The sequence below is a fragment of the Takifugu rubripes genome, chromosome 15 (assembly GCF_901000725.2).
Source record: "Takifugu rubripes chromosome 15, fTakRub1.2, whole genome shotgun sequence".
Lineage (NCBI taxonomy): Eukaryota > Metazoa > Chordata > Actinopteri > Tetraodontiformes > Tetraodontidae > Takifugu > Takifugu rubripes.
This window is the reverse complement of record NC_042299.1, coordinates 14,193,700-14,210,762: the sequence shown is the minus strand read 5'-3', so window position 1 is coordinate 14,210,762 and position 17,063 is coordinate 14,193,700. Positions and strand designations below refer to the sequence as shown.

The 17,063-nt window shown below is 46.2% G+C and overlaps 3 protein-coding genes across 3 annotated transcripts; all 3 read right to left on the bottom strand.

Moving 5' to 3' along the window:
• Window positions 1-1,134: 1,134 nt before the first annotated feature.
• Window positions 1,135-4,297, bottom strand: LOC105417498 (APC membrane recruitment protein 2-like). The gene is made up of 2 exons (XM_029848700.1): window positions 3,031-4,297; window positions 1,135-1,908 (listed from the first exon to the last, which is right to left on the bottom strand). The coding sequence occupies exons 1-2, from the start codon at window positions 4,033-4,035 to the stop codon at window positions 1,135-1,137; spliced, it is 1,779 nt and encodes a 592-aa protein (XP_029704560.1). The 5' UTR covers window positions 4,036-4,297.
• Window positions 4,298-5,503: 1,206 nt separating this feature from the next.
• LOC101063453 (organic solute transporter subunit alpha-like) lies at window positions 5,504-9,751 on the bottom strand. Its single transcript, XM_003971280.3, has 8 exons — window positions 9,319-9,751; window positions 8,962-9,113; window positions 8,803-8,876; window positions 8,318-8,476; window positions 8,120-8,231; window positions 7,898-8,044; window positions 5,860-5,965; window positions 5,504-5,759 (listed from the first exon to the last, which is right to left on the bottom strand). The coding sequence occupies exons 1-8, from the start codon at window positions 9,398-9,400 to the stop codon at window positions 5,599-5,601; spliced, it is 993 nt and encodes a 330-aa protein (XP_003971329.1). The 5' UTR covers window positions 9,401-9,751; the 3' UTR covers window positions 5,504-5,598.
• Window positions 9,752-10,721: 970 nt separating this feature from the next.
• Window positions 10,722-16,825, bottom strand: LOC101063229 (palmitoyltransferase ZDHHC20-like). Its single transcript, XM_003971279.3, has 13 exons — window positions 16,688-16,825; window positions 15,873-15,899; window positions 15,693-15,787; window positions 15,504-15,624; window positions 14,021-14,090; window positions 13,854-13,886; window positions 13,654-13,774; window positions 13,096-13,228; window positions 12,888-13,014; window positions 12,608-12,694; window positions 12,455-12,519; window positions 12,329-12,375; window positions 10,722-11,930 (listed from the first exon to the last, which is right to left on the bottom strand). Exons 1-13 carry the CDS (start codon window positions 16,803-16,805, stop codon window positions 11,919-11,921), a joined length of 1,056 nt encoding a protein of 351 aa, XP_003971328.2. The 5' UTR covers window positions 16,806-16,825; the 3' UTR covers window positions 10,722-11,918.
• Window positions 16,826-17,063: the final 238 nt, after the last annotated feature.

Here is a 17,063-nt window from a genome sequence, read left to right as displayed (position 1 = left end):
CCCTCGTGGCGGATTGGCCAGGCTCTGCTGACATTCATGTGCTCTTTATTCAGGTCAGTGAGCTTTAAGTGTGAACGTGGTCGGGATTATGTTATGAGGACATTCTGGGCTGTAGAAATACAGTGTGTCACCGCACAGATCTAAAATAAGACTTAATAATGTATTTATTTGCTCTCCAGCCTTATGTAATAGGTTTTAAAATAAGATGACATCATTGCATGATCTCTAGCAAATATAATTCACAATTTAAGCAGATTTTATCTTACGGACCATATTGTTTTATTGATTAAATAGGAAACAGAACAACACAGACTATACACAGATACTTTCTTATCTGAGTATAAGTGGAGTAAAAATAAGGTTGTGCCAGTGTTTGAGCAGGAGATCTCATCTCTCGCAAATGTCCAGGGGGCCATTCATAATGGCTGATGTCCAGTTCCATTTAAGGACCTATTTGTCCTTCCTTCCTCAAAGTTAATCTATCCCATAGTTCACAGGGAGAACAGATCATATTACTGAATATAGGAGTAGATGATCGTACAGATGCTGTATAGTTCAACATACAAAAATGAATGGCACATTTTTTTTGCTACATAAAGTACATCCAGAAAAGATGTGGAATGTAAATTTGGTTGCATTCATTTATCAGAGTTCCTGCAGTTTGTCTCCTGGCAGGAAAAAAAAAAGAAGTAAAGGGATCGGTGGTTATTAAAGAGACTTGCTGGAAAGAAAGACCAAAAATACTTGAAGGTTTGTCCGAAACGTGAGAGTAACAAAAGTTAAAAGTCCTGTAGAAAAGGCTGAGAGTGTAAGAAAAGGACCCTGTGAAAGGCACCTGTCCTGGTTGTGACTGTGTGACTGTTCTTCATCCGTTGTTACTGATGCTGCTGTGTGTTCAGGTGTGACCTCCAACCTTTCCTGAGTGCATGTCCAGGAGGGTTGCTCTGGCTCCCTGTTGAGATGATTTGTGCTTCAGCGCTGTCCTCCTTGGCTTGGTTATTGTAGCTTAGCGTGCAGTGAAGAGAATTATAGCGCAAAATATGACCGTAAAAAGGGCAACGATGTTGTGATATCGAGAGTGGAAAAAGCTGTCAAAGCCATAAATCATGTTGTTATCAGATTCAGTCGGTTCCTTTACTTTCTAATTTGGGAGCTGCCGGATGCGTCTGCAGGCTTGTTACCAGCCCTGCGGACAGGAACCCTAGACACCGGTATCTTTGTGCGAGGGGTGTCTCTGGCTACAGGGATTTGGCAGGCGTAATGAGGATGCGGACTGTGTTTCATGGGGATCTTTGTGTCACGCGGGGAACTGGTGAGGGCTTTGGGCTGCGGGGGCTGCTGACTCCTCTCCTGGGTTCGTTTTGAGGTGAGACCCACAGTGCCGACTTCAGGGCTTTTATTTTTGCCCCCTGCATCATGTGAGTTGAAATGCGGTCTCTGCTTTTCGGTCTCAGGAGTCGGCGGCCCTCTGTCAGCTCCGTTATCCACATGTTGACGCTCCCGGACTGGTAGCTTCCCTGCTCTGCCACCTCCGACTACAGGTATTTTGCTGAGTCCAGAAGGTTTTGCATGATGTGTCTTGCCTTCTTTAGAGGAGCTCTTGAGGTTCACCTGTGATGCGTTATGCTGCTCACCTTTTTTGGATGGCACTGTCTGAGCCCTCGGGGGCTTGTTGCTGGTTGAACTACCCACCTGCTCGTCCAAGGATATCTCTCCACTTCCTCCTGTTTTCGAAGGTGCTTCACTTGGCCAAGAGGGCAAAGAAAGTGAAGAATCAGGGGAAGGAATAGGGGCAGATAATGGAGCAAGGATGACTACTGATTCAGAGTCAGGAGCTGGAGAGACTTTAGCTAGTGAAACTAAGACATCCTCATCTGTCTTAAGGGCAGGAGGATCTTCCGGTTTGATCTGATCAACAGCAAATGACAGTATAGATTGCACAGTTTCAATCAGAGCAGGAGGTTCTTTAGAATCATCAGGAGGTGTCTGAGGAGGGTCTTTAGCTACAGAATCTGCTGTCTGAGGCGGATCAGTGATGGACTTGAATTGAGAAGTTAGATTTGGAGTGGTGTCAGTGGATGTTGGGGTTTCTGTAATGATAGTCGCTGGAGTCACGGGTGCAGGGATGACCTCATCTATACAGAGTTGTATCTTCTCTTTAGTTAGATCCGGGAGCTCATTTGAAGTAGTTGAGGGTGTCTCTGAGACAGGTGGAGGACTGGGTTCTGTTTTGCGTGTGAAAGTCAGAATAGGAGAAGGACAAACCCGTGGAACAGTTGCAAGAGAGGTAGGAGGCTGATTTGAGTCCATTTCAGCAGAGGTGAGTGCAGGCTTACCGAATACCGAATCGGTGGTTGTAGATGACGAAAGTGTTGCCATCTTGCAGACGAGGGGCTCAAAATAGGAGGTTCTAATGGTAGAGACGGTTGTCGCCACCACTGGTTCTTTAGATTCTCCTCCAGCTGAGCTTGGGGCAACTGTGGTGGGAGTTTGCAGCTTTGGATTGCTGACAAAATCCAGTTTAGTATAGGAGGGTTTAGTAAATGCTACAGGGGCGGGAGGGCTGTGGGTTACTGGTGGTAACGCAGGAGGTGGGGTAGTTACCTGACTCGGTTTAATTTCTAAAGGAACCGGTTGAGGGGACACCTCAGTCTCTGACGGCAGCGTGCTAACTGTAAAGGTGACTGCTGGTCTAACCGAAGGAACTTTGACTGGAGGCGTTGAGGTGTTTATAGGAACTGTCGTAGCAGTCGTAGTGGAGAAGCTACGCGTGGATTTTGTCAGCAAAGGGGAAGACGATGTAGGCGAAATACTCTCTGTTGTTACGTGAGCCCATGAAGGTTTTCTTGCTGCAAGTGTTGGGCTGGATTTAATAATGCTGGTAGTTGAAAGGGTTGCGGTGAAGCCTGAGCTCAGTGTGTCTGAGCTTGTTGCCAGAGCGGATGCTTTGGTCGTTGTGACAACGGCACTCAGAGCTGGAGCGGTGGAGGAGGTTGTCTGTGCTGGAGGGGATAAAGTTTTGGTTGGGACTGCCATGGTTATGGCCACCGAGGAGGCTTTTTCCACACTGGAATAGCTGGCAGTCGTGGAAGTCAAAGCTGAGGGTGTCAAAGGTTTGTAAAGAGGAGATGTGGGTTTTGATGTAGCATTAGCTTTTCCCCATTCTGCTTCCACATTCGCTATCACGTCTCCACCCCCAGAAATTGATTCAAAGGTGAGAAGAGAGGAGATGTCAGCCAGCAAGTTGTTCAGGCTGTTATCACCAGGTTCCAATGGTGGCTGGGAGGTGGGTAAGGGGGGAACATACTCATCAGCTCTACTCACATTGTCGGTTGGCACCCGGGAGGCTACAGTCGCTGGCGGGGTTGTTGGCGTGCTGTCCTGTGACGATACGCTCTCGACTGGCTCCGTGTTCTCCTGTTCTGGGCTGTCCAGCAAGCGAGGCTGGACTTTAGGAGTGAGTGTAAGGTCTTCTTTGATGATCTCCACGCTGTTTGCGCGGGAAGACTTCAGCAGCGGGCTTGGAGGGACTTCCCCCTTGCAATCTTTATCCTTTGATCTCAGCCGAACGGTGCCAAAGAGACCCTTCAGCCCACGACGTTGGCGACCCACCGGCTGAGACACGGTGTGGACTCGGCGATCCCCTGTCCCCAGCCGACCGCCTCTCAACAGCGACAGAAATTTAAGGGATCTTGCCGAGCTGGTCGAAGAAATAGAGTTGCGAGAATGGGCAAAAGCTTGAATGCCGTCCTCCCCGAGCGCTTCCTCCTCCCTCTGCTCCATCTCTCCTTGACTCACCTCCTGTCCTCGATCCGTGTCTGGCTCCTGCACCAAATCTGCTTCACCGGTCTCGGATAATCCATCCAGCGATTTGCTCTTGTTAACAGGTGACTTGTTGTGTCCGTCCCCTTTGTTCCGAATCGTGAAGATGTTACCTGGCTTGCGTTTGCCAAACAGCTTGAATCCTTTCCTGATTTTTCCGCTCGACTGGGACTCACAAGGCAGGGGGTCCATGCTCTCTTTTTGTACATCCATCTTGTCTGGCTTATTTTTTTTCCCCCTGCGTCCTTCTCTTAATTTCTGCAGCTGCTTCTATGCCACAGCCGGCCGTGTGAGCATTTATAAGGGGAGCTTCAGCCTCCGTATCCGTCTGCAGTCTGTTGTTACCTCTGCTGCTCTTGCTGCATTTCTTTATCGGATGTCTGTATCCCTCCCTTCTTCTGTCTTTCCCATCCAACCCTTTCTCCACTGTCTCCCTGTGAAAGCCCCTCCCCTTTGCCTTGTTTTTTTTTTTTTTTTTTCCTTCTGGCTGCTCTCCCTGGTTGCCATGGCAACTGAGGAGCTAAGCAGCTTTCGTCAGCAATGCAGAGCCAGGGGCTGTCATCAACCCACCCTGAACACAGCGCTCATTTACCCTGTCTGATGACTCTGTTTACATAAACAGCACAGACAAATAGCCCATTAATAGGGAATAATTTTGAATTCCAAGTGATCTGGCTTTAAATAGATCCCCTCTTCCAGATGATCGCTACCAAACTGTATTTTAGTGCCATGCAATTCCATTCACAACCACCTATAGAAGTTTAAGATAACATATGTTATAAAGCCTCCTTTCATAAATAGGGTGGCATTACACAAGTGACTCCCCTTGATTGGAAGTTCATTTCATTTGATCTGTCCAATGTGCTGCAAATAACTTTAACAAGCCATCACAGAGCAGGTCTTCAAAGTGTCTGTGTGATCTACTTGATCTGAATTGCATAATCTTTTTTCTTTTTTTAATCACACATGTGACATTCATTCTTTCAATCTGTTCCATCCCTAAGGAGTCGGGGCAGCCACCACCAGAGCCTGCGGAGCATTTGAGAGGGTAAAGGGTCACGCTGGCGACCTTTGGGTCACAAATATAATCAACCAAATAATAACTGATACCACAAAATGAATATTTTCAACACAAAATGCTTTATATTGTTGGGGAGACGTGATTTTTTTCCCCCCCATAATCACATTTTATTAGTCACGTAACATCTTGATATCATTAGAGTTGGTTTTTATGTCAAACTGTGGGTAGAGCAAACCTGACCTCTTGTGGGGACTCTAGGAACGATAACGTGTGTTGGACTGTTGAATCATGAGTAAAGCCCCCCCCCATGCCATTTGTTGAACAATAAATTTAAGGGCTGTTTTCGTATCACGCACAAAACGGAGAAACGCAAACCCGTGAACACAAATAAATAAGAGTTATTATTTACTGTTTTCTGAGCAAATGTAAAAATGAAACCCATATATAGTCATAAATCTCTGAGGCCCCAAAAAAAAACACATTTACAGTTTATTATTTTCCCTCACTCTCTCCTAAACATCTTTGGTAACTTTGTCTGTCATTGAGAGAAACAGTCACATAAAAACTATGTTCTTTGTGTAAATAGTAAAGTAAAGAAACCCTTATCAATTAAATCAGCCCGATAGTATCATAAAAAATGTAAACTTCTTATTTTAGTTATTGTATTATCTTGTATTGTGTTTTGCATATAATACAGACATTATGGGGACTCCTCAGTAGTTTTTCCAGTTGTTTAAAAAAAGCGGCTCCTCTGTTTAGACGGTGTGCTCCACAAGAGAACCTTGTAGGTCAGCATTGGTGTTCCTTTCATTGTCATCTTCTTCAAAGATAATGGGATCATACGTGCGATGGTACAAGAAGTAGTTGACTATAGTGATGATGAACATCTCCATGATCATCATCTGCTGACTTAGCACTGTAAGAGAGGGGAGGAGAGAGCGGGGGGAAGGAGGGAGAGAGGTCAGGTTTTATATAATGGGAGTGACAACATCAACATTTTTAGAGGTGGTTCTTACTGGATCCGCGTGCCTGTGAGGAGAATGGAGGCGCGCAGGCGATGGTTCCATTCAAAGCCAGGATGTTAATAATTGATGTCTGCAGCTGACTCAATACGAGCACCAGCTAATGAGATAAACAGCCAGTAATAAGTCCGGGGAACTCTTTTTCTCAAGTGTTGTGACACCAAATGAATCAAAGGTCAATGGCCTCTTTGTCATCCAGGGAGGCTATTTCATTTGCAATAAATATTTGAAGCATGCAAACATGTGTTACAGAGAATCCCCAACACAAACACAATTAAAGTCACAGGTGCTCTAAAAAGCTAGTTTATTTGTTCTGCTTTGGTGAACAAACACTGAATGGATTTGTTTAATCGCTATTAAGTTTTTAAGCTCCAGGGCTAGGCTCTACTGCAGGCTCCAGGCTCTATTGCAGGCTCCAGGCTCTATTGCAGGCTCCAGGCTCTATTGCAGACTCTAGGCTCTACTGCAGACTCTAGGCTCTACTGCAGGCTCCAGGCTCTACTGCAGGCTCCAGGCTCTACTGCAGACTCTAGGCTCTACTTCAGGCTCTAGGCTCTACTGCAGACTGCAGGCTCCAGGCTCTACTGCAGGCTCCAGGCTCTACTGCAGACTCTAGGCTCTACTGCAGACTCTAGGCTCTACTGCAGGCTCCAGGCTCTATTGCAGACTCTAGGCTCTACTGCAGACTCTAGGCTCTACTGCAGGCTCCAGGCTCTATTGCAGGCTCCAGGCTCTATTGCAGACTCTAGGCTCTACTGCAGACTCTAGGCTCTACTGCAGGCTCCAGGCTCTACTGCAGACTCTAGGCTCTACTTCAGGCTCTAGGCTCTACTGCAGGCTCCAGGCTCTATTGCAGACTCTAGGCTCTACTGCAGACTCTAGGCTCTACTGCAGGCTCTAGGCTCTACTGGAGACTCTAGGCTCTACTGCAGGCTCTAGGCTCTACTGCAGACTCTAGGCTCTACTTCAGGCTCTAGGCTCTACTGCAGGCTCCAGGCTCTACTGCTGACTCTAGGCTCTACTTCAGGCTCTAGGCTCTACTTCAGACTCTAGGCTCTACTGCAGGCTCCAGGCTCTACTGCTGACTCTAGGCTCTACTGCAGACTCTAGGCTCTACTTCAGGCTCTAGGCTCTACTTCAGACTCTAGGCTCTACTGCAGGCTCTACTGCTGACTCTAAGCTCTACTGCAGACACTAGGCTCTATTGCAGACTCTAACCTCTACTTCAGACTCTAGGCTCTACTGCAGGCTCCAGGCTCTACTGCTGACTCTAAGCTCTACTGCTGACTCCAGGCTCTACTGCAGACTCTAGGCTCTGCTGCAGACTCTAGGCTCTACTTCAGACTCTAGGCTCTACTGCAGGCTCCAGGCTCTACTGCTGACTCTAAGCTCTACTGCTGACTCTAAGCTCTACTTCAGACTCTAGGCTCTGCTGCAGACTCTAGGCTCTACTGCAGGCTCCAGGCTCTACTGCAGACTCTAAGCTCTACTGCAGACTCCAGGCTCTACTGCTGACTCTAAGCTCTACTGCAGACTCCAGGCTCTACTGCAGACTCTAATCTCTACTGCAGACTCTAGGCTCTGCTGCAGACTCCAGGCTCTGCTGCAGGCTCTAGGCTCTGCTGCAGGCTCTAGGCTCTACTACAGGCTATAGGCTCTACTGCAGACTCCAGGCTCTACTACAGGCTATAGGCTCTACTGCAGGCTCTAGGCTCTACTACAGGCTATAGGCTCTACTGCAGACTCCAGGCTCTACTGCTGACTCTAAGCTCTACTGCTGACTCTAAGCTCTACTGCAGACTCTAGGCTCTGCTGCAGACTCCAGGCTCTGCTGGCTCTTAAAGATCACCTGCACACTTGAACATGGCTAGCTGCTGACAGTGATGCCATTTTAACTGATTCTTTGTTTCCTACTTCCTTCAGCTGACTAGATCCAGCTGCAGCTATGCATTGATAATTTAGGGAACATTTTGCCATTTTTTCTCCATTGAAAACCTCACCACAGACTACAGGAAAGCGAGCACTGACTTACTTGATACATGGCGTACTTGGGTATCATATTGAGACTGCGTAGGAAGCTGTTGATGTTCATGAAGATGATGGCGACAGGCCAGAGGGAGGTTATTGTGAGCACCCCAATGAATGGGTTAATCCAGATCGCTGCACCAGTGATTTCGAGCTAAAGGGAAGCCACGACAAGATTTTGACTCTATGTTGTGCGTGTGCATTTTTCAGAAATTAAGACTTTTCTTACATCCGACAGGTCAAAGTTTCCATTGGTCCATAATACTATAGCGAAGATAGAGAGCACCGTCTTCAGGATTGCATATTGAAGTGCTCCGATCTTCAGCCAGAACAGCAGTCGCCTGTATGCAGGAACACACGGGAACAGTCTGAGCAAAAGAACAGTCGGTGTAGAAAAAGAATATGAGGAACATAGTGGCGTGAATACCTTGACATGGGAACGCGGGGTAAACACATACAGCAGCAGCAGCACGGCCCGGTGTTGATTCGAAATGGTTTTCCTGAGAATCGTGTCAGGAAAGTGTTGCTGCCACCCAACTCCTCCACCAGCAGAACCAAGACTTTGTACACCACCACTGCAAAGTAACTGCAGGCAAACAGAGAGCAGCGTCAGGCCTGCTCACATTCATGGAGCACCGCGCATCCGAGCCACAAAGGTTTGACCCCTTTGATCCATAAAAGTACACGTTACGCAACCATCCGTGGAAAACTGTTAGAGAGGATGCACGTTAAATGCTGCAGGTGGGAAAACCTTGTAAAGATTTCAGGCTTTTTAATTGTTGCGTCCTGGTGTAATGATTCAACACGTGGTTAAACTTTAATTATGAGCTGTTTTAAGCAGCTCTTTCATCGCAGAGTGGATTGCAGATGAGTTACGCTGGAAGAACCTGTGGGCTCTGTAAGAAGACCTACCAGTTAGATGTCATATCTGTGAACATGACCGCCCTTGGGATCCACATGCCAAAACAGGACATGGTGGCAATGACCTGAAACAGACATTTGATTAAGAATATTGCAAAACATTACAAAATTGGAGGTCAGACATCTTTCAGGACGGATTTGTTCACCTACCGGGGCTGCACCATTTATCCAAATCAGGGTGGTCTTCTTGGGGTAGGGCAGTTTTCTATAAATAAAGACGCACAGCTCCAGGTAGAGCAGCAGGGAGGTGCAGGACATGAACGTGAGTATGGAGTACAGGCAAATCTCGAAGCCATCCAGCTCTGAATGGACACAGCGAAACCGGGTGAGACGAGTATAATGAATGGAAACAAATGATTTGTAAAAAGTACTTTTGTCACTGCTGTGCTGCGTCTATACACTGAATCATAAACAGAAGCTCTGACCTGGTCTGACTGCCTCACAGCTCACTGAGCTGCTATTATCAGCGGCCGCTTGATAAGGAAAGGAAGCCTGCGGGTCACTCACGCTTGATAATGTCGATAGCCAGCGGTGGCTGCTGCAAGCAAGCCGGATCAATGGTGCCATTGAGCGTGTCCAATTCCTCCATGGCGGGCAGACGTTCCAGGAAAGGTTCCGATTGGTCAAGACGGATTAATTCGATCCTGGCTTTCTCTCTGAGCACAGCCGATGTGAGTGAATCTGCTCATCAGGGTGTGTGAAGAGTCTCAGAGGTCATTAAATGGATTCCAGAAGCAGAGCCAGGAGAGAGTTCTACGCCACGCCGGTGGCTTATGAAGTGAAGGGCCGGCTCATTGCTCATGTGTTTATGAGTCTATAAGTTGGAGTCAATCATTCGCAGATTTTAAGTGATTGGAATGAGCTCAGATTGAAAAGTGTGGGAGCCAATCAGTGTTACTGGGAGATGAACTTTGGCAAGGTGTGTTATTTCCTTTCCTTCAAACATAACCTGCCATAAAGATTTAGTCTAAAATAGCTTTCAGTTTCCAAGCTCCTGGTGTAGCAACTGTTTTTGTCAGATAGGGATAAGCTACTAGGGTTTCTAGATATAGATATTGGGATTTTTATATTTTAAAAGAATTATCCCAATACAACAATTGGATCTTGCCCTTCAAGATTCTTATTTCACTTGGGAAAGAATATAAACGTTTTGCTTGCTCCCTTGTAAAAGCTCTGGCCGGAGGTCATTATCCAGAAAGAAATAAAATCAAATCAGCTACGGCGGCTATAAAGTTCTGAGGTGTTTACAACTTTATCTGTTACAATGTTGCGCAGGGGCGACGCCACAGAGGTCAGTCACCTCCGGTCTTATTTCCCGCCCGTGTTATTATAATGGAGGACAAAAGGTCAGCACATCCATCCTGGTGTGAGCAATCACAGCTGACACCTCCGGAGCTCAGAATCAACACGTTTGAGAGGCTGAACAAACAATGACTATAGATATTTTTTTAATTTTTTACAGTGATTGTGTTATATTTGGCAACGGTTTAGCAAATTAGCAGTTAATTAGAAAAGGGACAGCCGACGGAGGAGGCACTCTTTAACCCTCTCGGCGTTTAGTTACTTATAAACTCAAGGTGTTGAAATGTTGCTCTGTTGCTCCCGTTTTTGTGAGACCTAAATTGTGCTGCAGATTATGGAAACTCTGATGAGTTGTGATTCTAAGAGTCGTTGTTCTTGCAACAGAATCTCTCCCATTTGATCAGAAATGCTGGGCTGAGAAGCCCAAAGCCTTCAGCCTGTACTCCAGCAGAATCCAGAGGCTTCAGACTGAAAGATGATTATTGTTAATTAGTATCATATGCTGGAGTGCTGATTGTATCAGATTCGTTCTAATGAGAGACAGATTGTTCTTTTGTGTGCAGGAAAACAAGCTTGTTTTATAAAAATATCACAAACAATGTCGCTCATACAATTAGACAGTCATTTATTATTAAATTAATCCTCTACAAATGCTTAAAAGCTATAAATCAGTCATTAGGTGCCCTGATACCTGATGCAGACAGTGACATCAGTGTTGGACTGATAACTGGTGCTGGCGTTAGTCCGTCCTGAGTTACAATCAATAAATTAAGATTGCTGCAGAAATGTTTCACCAAGTATCAAAAAGATTCACAGGTAATATTGTGCCATTAAAAGTTCTCACAGGAAGAATAACCAGCAACTTTACGGCCCGTTTGTGGTGCACGTGTATCGTTCGGTTCTGTCTCCGCTGTGAGAGGAAGCTGAATTATTGCCTGGAGCGTACAAAGATGTTTTTACGATCATGAAAGCCCTCTTTTATCGTTCATCGACAGCATACAAAATCTATGTATCTGGAGGGCTCAAGGTCAATGGCTGATTTTTTAAACAGTGTTTTTTGTGCTTGTACTAGTTTAACTTTGCAAAAACATAAAAACTTGAGCATCTAATCCTTGAGATTAAAGAAATGGTCCTCAGAAAATGTGGAGACATGAAGGGGAGGGTCATAAAATACATTAATGACAAAGATACATACAATAAAGGTAACACAAAATTACTTAAAACAACAGTGTGAACATAAATTATAGTGCAAAAATGGCAACTTCTTTGCTAATAAAGTTAGGAATCAGTCTAGTCTGAAGCAGTTATTTTCACAGACACAATCATTAGCATGTGATGGATTTCATCCTTAATCTTTAAGCTTTAAAACCTGAGCAAGAAAATGCAAAATCTTGGAAATGTGAAGAATAAATATATCATTTAATGTGTAAACAGAGAGCTTCAATCATGTAAACTGTCGACTAAATTAGACAAGCTGATATTTCCACTGAGTTGATCATCGTAACCACGACGATGCTCCATCTACTCTGAGAAAGGAGAAGTCTCGTATTAAATGAACATGTTAATCCCTTATTAAAGACACGGCACAGAAAATCAGTCATCCAGAACATTTGAGTGTCTTTGGCAAAAGAATCATCTTTGCTTCAGATGAGTTTAGTCGCTGATGCTGCTGTATGTATATTCTGAGGAGGGGTATGAAAACGGTTTCCCTGTGCTGGTTTAAAGCTGACCGAAGGAAGGATAAAGGTGAAGGGTGGTTCCTGGAGAGGTCCTTGAGGCTTTAAGGCACTGAAGCAACTCACCATTTACTGATGTGCCTGCAAAACAACAGTAAACCAGTCAGGGAAACTCCTCCTGGATAAACTCCAGGCAGGGAAACGATGGCAGTGTAACTGATATTAAACTGATTTATCGCACTGAATGTGAACTATGGTTGCAGTCACATGTTTCCTCTGCCTGCAGGTTCAAGCTCACTCAGAGAATAACTCTTTAGACAGGATATGAATAGGTTTCAAGGATTAGGATGACACAGCACCCATCAGCTGGGTGGCTCTTTGAGAGCGGTTTGACATTTGTGCAAAGTGGAAAGAAAATCCCTTAAAGAACGCGTGATGTTTCACATCGACAAGAGAAGGCCTGTGCGGGCAGACGTCGAGAGGACGCTTCTGGCCCGGAATTCTGCTAACAAGGAGCTTTAACGACACTGTCCACCAACCTGCTGTGGGCCGTTGGCTAACGTTCCCGAGACTGACAGACCATTGTCTGAAAACAAAGAGAGCAAAGTCTGAAAACACAAGTCTGAATGCAAAATAGAGACGGAACCGCGGCAGAATCAACGCACCTTTCTCGTCGGTGCCCTCGGATGTGTGTTCGACGGTACAGAGTTTGGGCTCTCCGTCCGTGCGGCTGTAATCCAAATCAGGGAGTAAAATTCACCACACAAAATGGACGGAAAACACCATTATTCTGTTTAAGAGAAACCAGTCGCACACACCTTTTACCATTGTGCTGGAGGACGCTGTTTGCTTGTTCGGGATCTATGTGCACCAATCTGGTGACGAAGGACTGTCCGTCTCCCTGACTGCAGTGAACAGATCGATCCAAAGTTAGCAACTGATCTGATTGTCGTTTTCCAGAAGCTGCTGCTTAAAAAAGCCTCATTGGGCCAAATTTTGTGTTTTAAATACAAAGCAGAGCAGAGACGGAGAAAGAACCCGCCAGAATATCCCTGTTTTTGTGATGGATGTGATAAACATCTGCTTGAGTCGGCTCACCCGGAGAAAACCGGCAAGATCCAGTACTTCGCTCGATCTCCAAAAACCTCGGTCATGTTCCGGCTGCAGCCCAGAGAAAAGCCGCTTTTGTCTCGACCGCTTGTGAAAACAGCAGCACTGAAGGTTTCTGGGAATCGATGGTAAACTAATGAGGAAAAAGGGTCCAAAGTTGGATCCAAAGGGTTGAATCTGACCGGTTCATACGTACCGATAGTCGTCCTGTTCTTTCCCACAAGCCACAGATGGTAGCTGAGAAGTGACACGATGCTGATGAAGAACAAGGCCGCCACAAAGAAGAGGAACAGGATGTGGAACTTGGCATGTGTGTCGGGCAGCTTTTTCTACAGAGAGGAGTAAAAACCAAAATACACCAGGCTGGTCAGACAGAAGAGGTCATCGTTAGGTGACGGGGGGGTGGCGGAGGGTTCACTGCACAACAAACTCCTTCCCTTGGAGTAGAATTAGATGAGAATGATTACAATCTAAATGTTTCCTTTAGATAGAGCTTGATGAAGTGGATCTTCTGACCAACAGTCACACACACACACCACATAGTGTGACAGCTTACAGCGCTGATCAGTGTCCCATCATGTGCCTCACCACAGCCTGACTGCACTTTATTATTCATCTACAAAAATCATGACCATGTTTTCAAACCACTGCTGCCCCTCCCAACACCCCCCCGCAGCGTGCAATCTGCTTTAAACACGGGCAATGACGTGTTTGATTACGTAAAGGGCGCACAAAGGGAAGCGGGGGTACTCACGGTCCAGAATTTGATGAAATACTGGGTGACTGTTGCGCAAATGACCAGGCAGTGGAGTGAAGCGTAGGTCAAGAATAAGATGAAGAACTTGTAGTTGGAGAATCCAATGCAGTTATTTACCCTGAACCAGAACACGTCAAACAACGTGAGCCACGGGGCCGAGCGTGCATGTCTCTGATGTGGAGATAAAGTGAACATACCAGGGGCAGTGATGGTCCATTTTCAGCACACACCTGGACAGATGAGGAGGACAGACAGGATATTGAGCTCTAGCTTGTTTATGAGCCACCGTTTTTGGTGTAAACGCTGGCAGTGAAGCTGTTCTCAGGGAGTCAGACCAGCTAACAACCGGTAACCGATGACTTACCTCTCACAGGTCGAGCAGTGATGGCAGCGGTCGGGTTTGATCAGCTGGCAGGGTTTGCAGTATCGGATCGCTGTTTAGAGAGAGATAAAAGCCGAATCATCACGCACTGTATTTCAAAGAATCACAAAAACAGATGAAAGGTGAAGCGAGTGACTGAACATGTGGAAGGTCCAAACCAAAGAATTGTAGTGCATCTCAAACTTTCAGGTAAAAAAAAACAGACGCCACCGTATTCAGCAAATCAGAGGTAAAAATAAAGGTGTTTTATGACCTGGGGTAGCCCCTAACTGACGGCGGCGTCCTGCAACCCTGCTTCATTTTGCTTCAACTTTGAGAGACAAACCCGCAGCTCAAAAGAAGAAGCATCGGGTCAAGTTAAAAGGGAACCAGCGATGTGGCAACCGCAACCGCTGAGCAAACACATTTATCCATGCGTTGGAGAATATTCACAATAAACGCTTTTGCCAATTGTCACCTGAGTGATGTCCTCTATAGACTGGATCACAGCCTACAGACGACATCATGTGGGTGGATCACAGCCTACAGACGACATCGTGTAGGTGGATCACAGCCTACAGACGACATCGTGTAGGTGGATCACAGCCTACAGACGACATCGTGTAGGTGGATCACAGCCTACAGACGACATCGTGTAGGTGGATCACAGCCTACAGACGACATCATGTGTTACAGGTGGATCACAGCCTACAGACGACATCATGTGTTACAGGTGGATCACAGCCTACAGACGACATCATGTGTTACAGGTGGATCACAGCCTACAGACGACATCGTGTGTTACAGGTGGATCACAGCCTACAGACGACATCATGTGTTACAGGTGGATCACAGCCTACAGACGACATCATGTGTTACAGGTGGATCACAGCCTACAGACGACATCATGTGTTACAGGTGGATCACAGCCTACAGACGACATCATGTGTTACAGGTGGATCACAGCCTACAGACGACATCATGTGTTACAGGTGGATCACAGTCTGTGGCAGCAGGAGCTCAGTCTGTTGAGGCCTGGGCCGGGAAGCGGAGGGTTCTCTCCGGGTTCTCGGCCCAACATTCCCACAAATGCTCATACGGGGCCCTGTGATAAACTGGAGACTCACCCAGGGGTGGACCCTGTCGTCGGCCATTGTGGTCCCTCCCCGTGACTCCCAAAGGGGTTAAGAAGATGAGTCGAAACGAGATGAGACACAGCCTGCAGTTCCGCACTATGATATCGTGTTGTTTTTCAAAAAGGGCCTTTATTACTGTGACATTAAGCAATTTCTGTGCAAAAGGCGGCTGGAGGCTGATGGCCATATGCCAGGACTTTCTGTTCCACTGTTGTTATTAAAAAGATATGAAGTATCTCTTTGAGAGCAAGTGTGAGATCATCTCTGCAGTTCGAGCCTCACATGATGTGTGACCTTCCTCCAGATGGAGGCTGACACGTGAACCAAGGTTGATTTGGTTGTCGCCTCACCTCCATCTGGCATGCGCGTGTACACCGGCAAGGTCCTCGCCACTTTCTTTAGGATCTCTTGCTGCATCTCCGCTCGCTCTTCTCGCTCATAGAGTTCTTTCTCCATTCTGGGGAGGCTGAACTGAGGGGAGAGCACGCCACCACTCAAAGCAATGCAATATCCTCGGCGAAAGGCTCAGTCTGACTTACCGCTTGTGAGGGGCTGGCTGGAGTGGACCAAATCGTTTTCCAGTAGGACCACAAAAACATCATGAGGAAAGCATGAAAGACGACCAGATAGCTGACTGTTAAATGAAGAAATAAAAACAGAAAGTCAGCCGAGGAAATTCAAAAGATGATGGCCGAAATGTGAGAAACCTTTTCTCTTACTTCGTTCGGCATGATTTTGGATCGTATCTAGGAAAATACAAAGAAGCAAAACATTAGTGCTATACATACACACACACACACACACACACACACACACACACACACACACACACACACACACACACACAGTACCTCCATGTTTAACAATGTGGCAACAGGCTGGCACGGCCAGCAGTGACCCACCCACAAGAGAGAGCTTTGTTTAAGCAGCAAGGATCTCCCTGCCCTGACCAAAGCTGACAGCTAATACTGTTGATAATTGTATCATCTGTCCCAGGCTGAAACATCTCCCACCAACGTGCTGACACTGTCCCAGCACGCACAACCGATCGTCATAGTGTGCGTTTGCACAAAGAAATCATCAGTAACATCACAAACCTATGGGGCAAAAAGCAAAGCCTTTGCAGGAAGGCCGAGCAAACAGTCAAGAGTCAAGTTCTCTTCTGAGTTTACACCTTAATAAGGTAAACACAGCACCATTTTTTAAATGAAGGTTGTTCGTCATAAGCTGTTAAACTGTCAACCTGCAGTCGAAATGCAACCGCTGCCCGGGGCATTTGGAGCTTTTCTGTGGGTTTTGCACAGGCATTATCATAGCAACTGATTAATTATAACGTACAGCGAGCATTCTCCCTCACTTTCAATGAATTTCCCATCTTAAAATATTACAAAATATCAGACTTTTCCTATTTATTAGTATTGCATTTCACAGATGCAGATGTCACCTCAACTCGCGTCGCATTATTTGTACCATCAGCGTCCACGGAATTGGGTTTAATAAAGTGGGTGTACTTTAATAAAGTGGGTGTACTTACAGACACACAGCTCCACGACATATGCGTAATAAGACCAGCCAACAACAAGGTTTACAAACAGGACAGGTACCCAGTTTATAGCCCGTTTACAGCACCGCAGCGCCTGATGCGGCGCCATCTTTACCGTAATCCCTGTCGCCTATTAGCCGTGACGTCACATCCCGGCTTTATAAGGACCCAGTGTCCCGCACGCACACACGCACGGAATCCGAGGCAAGCGCACGCAGAGATGGCAATTCAAACAGTCTAATAACGAATTTCTTTAGATACATCACAAACCACTGTAACACGCTGTTAGCTGTTCTTTTTTAAAAAGCAAATACCAAAGATTAACGTCAGACATCTTCATCTGGACTGTCTGTTCTGTAAATAAAAC

Excerpts from the sequence above, each read along its gene's own strand:
- LOC101063229 (XM_003971279.3), bottom strand. The coding sequence starts at position 16,805 with ATGGCGCCGCATCAGGCGCTGCGGTGCTGTAAACGGGCTATAAACTGG. Across the intron at positions 13,887-14,020 it reads CACTGCTCGACCTGTGAGAG|GTGTGTGCTGAAAATGGACC; the intron begins GTAAGTCATCGG and ends TCATCTGTCCAG. Across the intron at positions 13,015-13,095 it reads AAAGAACAGGACGACTATCG|AAACCTTCAGTGCTGCTGTT; the intron begins GTACGTATGAAC and ends ATCGATTCCCAG.
- LOC101063453 (XM_003971280.3), bottom strand. The coding sequence starts at position 9,400 with ATGGAGGAATTGGACACGCTCAATGGCACCATTGATCCGGCTTGCTTG. Across the intron at positions 9,114-9,318 it reads GGCTATCGACATTATCAAGC|AGCTGGATGGCTTCGAGATT; the intron begins GTGAGTGACCCG and ends GTGTCCATTCAG. Across the intron at positions 8,045-8,119 it reads GAAACTTTGACCTGTCGGAT|CTCGAAATCACTGGTGCAGC; the intron begins GTAAGAAAAGTC and ends GCTTCCCTTTAG.
- LOC105417498 (XM_029848700.1), bottom strand. The coding sequence starts at position 4,035 with ATGGATGTACAAAAAGAGAGCATGGACCCCCTGCCTTGTGAGTCCCAG. Across the intron at positions 1,909-3,030 it reads CGGTGGCCATAACCATGGCA|ATCAAACCGGAAGATCCTCC; the intron begins GTCCCAACCAAA and ends GCTGTTGATCAG.